The sequence below is a fragment of the Mizuhopecten yessoensis genome, unplaced genomic scaffold (assembly GCF_002113885.1).
Source record: "Mizuhopecten yessoensis strain PY_sf001 unplaced genomic scaffold, ASM211388v2 scaffold5547, whole genome shotgun sequence".
Classification (NCBI taxonomy): domain Eukaryota; kingdom Metazoa; phylum Mollusca; class Bivalvia; order Pectinida; family Pectinidae; genus Mizuhopecten; species Mizuhopecten yessoensis.
In genome coordinates, this window is record NW_018406103.1 from 934,916 (window position 1) to 940,748 (window position 5,833).

The 5,833-nt window shown below is 36.9% G+C and overlaps 3 protein-coding genes across 3 annotated transcripts in view; 2 read left to right on the top strand and 1 right to left on the bottom strand.

Annotated features, from left to right (window-relative positions):
• Positions 1–3,022, top strand: part of LOC110450907 — an 11,354-nt gene extending 8,332 nt beyond the window's left edge. Inside the window, exons 2-3 of the mRNA XM_021498701.1 lie at positions 1,171–1,240; positions 2,746–3,022. Coding sequence (XP_021354376.1) covers positions 1,171–1,240; positions 2,746–2,957 — 282 coding nt within the window. The 3' untranslated portion in view covers positions 2,958–3,022. The remainder of the gene's footprint in view (positions 1–1,170; positions 1,241–2,745) is intronic.
• Positions 1–5,833, bottom strand: part of LOC110450905 (A disintegrin and metalloproteinase with thrombospondin motifs 18-like) — a 135,282-nt gene that overhangs the window by 113,505 nt on the left and 15,944 nt on the right. The gene's annotated exons all lie outside the window — the stretch shown is intronic.
• Positions 4,765–5,833, top strand: part of LOC110450904 (solute carrier organic anion transporter family member 2B1-like) — a 21,954-nt gene continuing 20,885 nt past the window's right edge. Inside the window, exon 1 of the mRNA XM_021498695.1 lies at positions 4,765–4,944. The gene's annotated coding sequence lies outside the window, so the exon portion shown is untranslated. The remainder of the gene's footprint in view (positions 4,945–5,833) is intronic.

A 5,833-nucleotide genomic window follows, 5' to 3' on the forward strand; every position in this document is an offset into this window, starting at 1 on the left:
GGGGGGGTTCCAGGTGGGGCAAAATTGAGGAAAATGGTGAAAACGCATGATTTTTAAAGAAACTTCTAAGGCTGGGGGGTTTCCTGAAGCCCAAAAAAAAACCTCTGGATCCGCCACTGAATTGCTTTCGTTGGTTATAGCTGTAATTTTCCGTATTGTAATATAAGTGAGGAAAATGAAAACATGCGTGCTAAGGGGGACAACTCTCAATGACTGAATATCTTGTTCATACTGTTATAGCCTTTTTATGGTAATTATTGTTAATAAAAAAAACTATGTTTAGCAAACTACCATGTTGTATTGCATATTTCAAATCGTACATCCTAAGGAACAAAATAGTTCACAACAAAAAGAGAAAATATTTTAATGTTTATTTATCAAACAACTGTTTATTGTTCATTAACGGTCAAAGCGTAAGGGATTCACCTAAACTCGATATTTATATATTGATTTTCACTGAAAAATCGGGCATCATGATTTTTTGAAAACCGGTCATATGTATAGGATCAGACCAATTGGATAGCGAGACAGTACGTAGCAGTTATTATTATTGAAAGTTGAAATACAATTTTAGCTTTGAGAAAAGCAGTCATTCCGATGCGCATCTTACATGGAGGTGCAGGTCTAATCTCTTTAGAGTATTTTTTATATTTGGTTTTCATAAAACTGCTGTAGTTGTTATACTTAACATGTAGGCGCTGAAGTTGTAGTAATAATGCGTTAGGTTTACTTAATGTGTTGTAATTATCTTTTTACTGATATATATTTTAAAAAATACGGATTTCGATTCAACGCGCTGTAAGCGTATGTACAATTAGTTGTTATATATGTACCGTAATAACTCGATTCCGGTACACCTTTGTGAAGATGCGCTTCACTGGTCATTTGTCTGATGAAGGTGACATAGTACATACCGTACTAGTCATCGAAACGTCACATATAAACACTTGTTTGTTGTGTTACATGAATCTTTTCACAATCCATACTTACCAACCTGAAGAAAATGTCAAGAAATATGACCACTTTGTTTTATTAAGATTCAGCTGTTGTACTTAAGCTCAAAAGGACAAAAATCCTTTCAAAAGTGTTCTGACTTCAAGGAAGAAATACTTGTGACTATGGGATCCTTTGTTACGTTATAAATTCATATCTTGTTATGTTTAAATACAGGTGCTGAGCTGTAGTCATGACTACCAGTGCCCGTACGGGCAGTGCTGTGCCTTCACACTTTACGTAGTAGGTAAGTCATATTGATTACTGACTAACAAATATGTAAGCACCACCTCATAAATGAAATGAGAATTTAAAATTAAAATTAATTAAGTATCACGTAAACAATAAGATGCGTTGAAACTGGGTTGTTTTTTTTTTTGTTATTTGTAAAGGTATTGCTGTGATTAATAATTTCTGAAAAGAAAAGAGCTTTGGGACTTTCATGAAAAAATGGTTCCACCTTTGGAGCTCCTATTATTAAACTATCGCTCTTACCGACTGAGTTACCTGGTGAGCTGTCTTGGCCCAATTACGCTGCATCTATATTAAAAACGAAAATAAGCGGATGTAACTATATAAACAAAAATCCACAGAGGAGTTCTATAGTTTTTGCCTACAGTGGCACAGGAATCCTTAACCAAATTTATAATTGATTATGTTTTTATTTTATGGCTATTTTTTAATATCAAGATCAAGTTTGATAACTTTGCATATCCAGGTTACTTTATTGAGATATGTTAAAGCCATATATATTCAACAATCATAACTTGGTCAGTTTTTATTTCGTCATAATACATCTAGTCATTAGAATCGCTTTAATACGTATTTGTCCAATCATTTTAATCTAAGGGTTTCATTCTTAATACACAAATTATCTCTGCACCCTTGTTATACCAAAATCGAAGGCTCGCGCTGAGCCATTTGATTGGTTTTAGTTATAAAACCTGACAAATCGCAGGACTGATACTTGTCACTTACAACTTCGCATGCGCTACACCCCACTTCAAAGCCTGTCGATTGTACCGTTACGCTGTCGCGCGATTCCTTTCATATTGATTAAAGACATTCTATTTATCTTCTTGCATCATTCTACAATTACCCTCAATTCTGTCATGACATATTCCAGGGTCGGGGTGCAGAGAATATGTGTGTATCAAGAGCGATACCCTTTGATCTCCAAGATTAATATTAGTTTACGTTAACTTTGTTCCTTCCCGGGAAAAACCTTTAATAGTCGATAGGTTTAATATATTCTTTATCCTAATTACAACCATACCTGTCACACCAGGGGTTACGCTCACTTTCGCTCACTGCATTCCTGGAATATGTCATATCAAAATCAGAGTTTCATTGTGCGCCCGCCCCCTTGTGGATGAGGCGAGAAGTCTAGTTTGATCCTTTAATGTACACGAATGGAATCTGTCGGTCGCGTCACGGTAAAATTGACTGGCCTTGAAGACGAGTGTCGCTCCTCTGTAATCTTCAAAGGACATGTATCAGCCTAGTGATTGGTCATGGTTTAAACATGAGACCATAGAAATAGCTAGTCGCGTGCCTTCAATTTTACTCAGACATATTCCAGGTGTGCAGAGAGCGAAAGTAAGCGTAACCCCTGGTGCATCAAGATTGAAATACAACATATTCGCGGTATTTATGTGTCTGACATTTAATATTGCGTAGATTTCTTCTGCTGAAAAATTCGAGGAATCAGTTGAGATAAATGCTATCGTTACTGTTCAACTTTGTATACAGGTCAATGCACGGACCTCTCGACGCTGGACCAGACATGTGGGAAGTCTGTTTTCGGGATCTGTGGTTGCGCCAACGGGCTGACGTGTGCCCCTAGAGAGGGTTTTCTAAGCACGTTCACGATCGGTGAAGGTAATTGTAAATCGCAGAACGGTAGCCACGTACCAGCGTCCTCAGCAAACAAGCCGGGAGGAATTCTCAGTATCCTTGGCTGATACTTAACATTGGGGGTTTTCTTGTAGAAAATATTGAATCAATAAAAACTATGATGAAATCTTAATAACGTTTTCTTTCAAAACTTAATCTTGCTATGAATAACAAAGTATGCCAACATTGTAACTGCGCAGCTAAATCTCAAGTTGCAATTTCAGTTCTGTTCGGTGATACAAGGAGTTGGAAATCAAAGTTTTTCTAAACTACTGTTGAAACAGAAGGGCGGGTGCGTAAAATTCTTTAGTTATGAATTTAACAAGCCATTCGGATAGATATGTCTCGTCTTCGACCCGCTTTGATCATCAATGCACATGTCTAGGAAACTAACTTCAACGCAAGAACTTAATGTTGATGGAGATGCTGACAAAGTCAATGGGCCATGAAAGGTAGGCAGCATCCAGCATTTGAAGCATGGGTGGATATGAACTACCTAAAATACATCTATGGTCCAAGTCTGGTTGGTCTAGTACTTATACTTTCAGTGAAACTAAGTTAAACGCAAAAAACTTCATGTTGACGCCGCCGCCGCCGCCGCTGTCGGCGGAAAAGCAAAAGCTTAGTTCCGCTTCCGCTGCTCCGTTGTGGCGAGACAAAAATCCAGAGGAGCATTGTTTATTTTTAATTTGAATAACATGTAAAGTTCGCACATTATGAACCATGCCACTTCTCAAGAGAGATAACAGTGGCCCTCAAGGTTATGACAAACCTCGGTGATTAAGAAATCCACCAGCAGAGTCTACCACCTTGCATCTTGGAAGATGAACATAAAACACACACTCTTAAGGGATCCCATACAGGCAAGGTCGTGCGATATGCTTTACATATTTGTTATAAATCTTACAATACAACAACTCAATGTGATGGATCACGGTAACATTTCTTTGTAGTGTCAGTTGAACGATGTATTACCGGACAACAAACAAGCGGTGAAACGTGAATAAGAATGCAATGTACATATACAATTTTATTTCACTGCAAATTTAATCTTGATAATTCACCATAGAGCTTCTGTTTATTTTTCAAATCTCAGAGGGAAGAACCTGTAATCCCTTATTACAAGGGAAATTGAGCGTATCCTCTCCAAAATCTTCTAACTTAGTGATACGTGCCTAGCCGTGCCTTATAGTGTATTAGGAAACATCACTCATACTTATTTATAAATATGTATAGTAGATTAGGCGAAAGGGACATGAGCCAGATTTTTTCTAACTAAACCAACTCTTATACTACATGACTATTCAGAAAAAGTGGTTTGAATGTTTTCACATATATGACCTTGAAAGTCAATCAAGGTCAATCATTTTTGCAAACTTGATAGCCATGTTCCGTTATTACAACACAGCCGTCAAAATGAGTCTGAGTAAACTCGGAAACCTTGGAGATGGTTCTCATATGACGTAACACAGAAAACAAACTTAACTATAAGATATTTAAATGCAAACTTCAGTATGTGGGGAAATGTGCATTCACTAAACTGCATAAAATCGCTGTGAGGAAAAGAACGTGATACATCAGATGCAAGGTATTGACAAATAATTTGATTTTTATTTGAATTCAGAACCCTTTCTTCGGTTTTTGTAGCACACATTCTATGCAGATGACGTCAGAAGTGTCAAGGTGATCCATGTATTTTATGTAAAGAAATACTGTTACATTGGGAAAAAAAAGTCTTAAAACATTTTATACAAATATTTATAACGGAATATAAGGACAAGCGAAGCAAGGGCTAGAGTTATACAGAAACTAGGCTTCGGCTGTCGTACATACAGGGTTACATAAATAAGTACTCACCTGAGTGATGAGACGTCTGCTTTTTACCTTTGCGCATGCCCAGTACAAACATTTCCTCCAGTCCGTCAACTGTAGCTGTTCACGACAGTAAACAATGAATGTACAACAGTCAACACTATCAAACTCTGAGATGCGCGAGACGTCAAGTATGATATATCAGAGTTAAGTTAGTAAGGACATCTGTACTGTGGACCAAAGGTAAGCTGATTCTGCTTTATTCATTTTTATTATGGATATTGTTTTCTGTATGCATTTTAAAGCATAGCTATTACAAATTTTAGACGGAACGTCGGTTACTGAAGATTACAAGACTATCTTAAAGCTGTCTAGTTATACAGCAATATTATTATTTTTGTAAATTATTTGTCAGTTTCTTCCGCATGATGACAAACGTATAAGGATATCACAGTCTGTGTCAATTATATATACAAATACTTATATAGTATTTGGTATGCTGAGGTCAATGTATACAGTGACATCTCGTTATACTGCCGACATTTGTCTAAAAACCTTTTGTCATTATAAAATGGTTTGCCGATAAATGCAAAGGATTTTTTAGGAAAAAGATACATTGAAAGATATGCGTAACATATCCATATAGATTGGCGGTAGGCGAGGTGCCAGATGGAACAGGGTCATTATATCGAGGTTTTATTGTATATATATTCTTCACAACAAGAAAACGCTTTAATTACACCGTAATTAATATTACATGTTTACGATTGAGGTAGTTTCTAGTTTGTACGTCTTCTTAATCAGATCACCAATCCTACTGTTTATACACGCACAACCTTTATATAGCACTAACTTACAGTTATCTTATTCAAAAGCTGAATATCTCGTCTTATTTGTGACAGTTTGTATCGCTGTCTTTTCCCTAAGCTCACCTTTGGTATTTTTGATATGTACAGGTAAGTTTCACACGTTGGGAAGGTGAGACCAGTGTTGGCTGTAGAATTTAAAAGCTCTTAAGCTTTTCTTCCCATCCGTCTGATAGTGTACGCACACGCATGTTAAATTTATCACTGGTCTATTGGATAAAATACTGTAAAAAATAACAATACCCCCCCCCCCCCCCCCCCCCCCC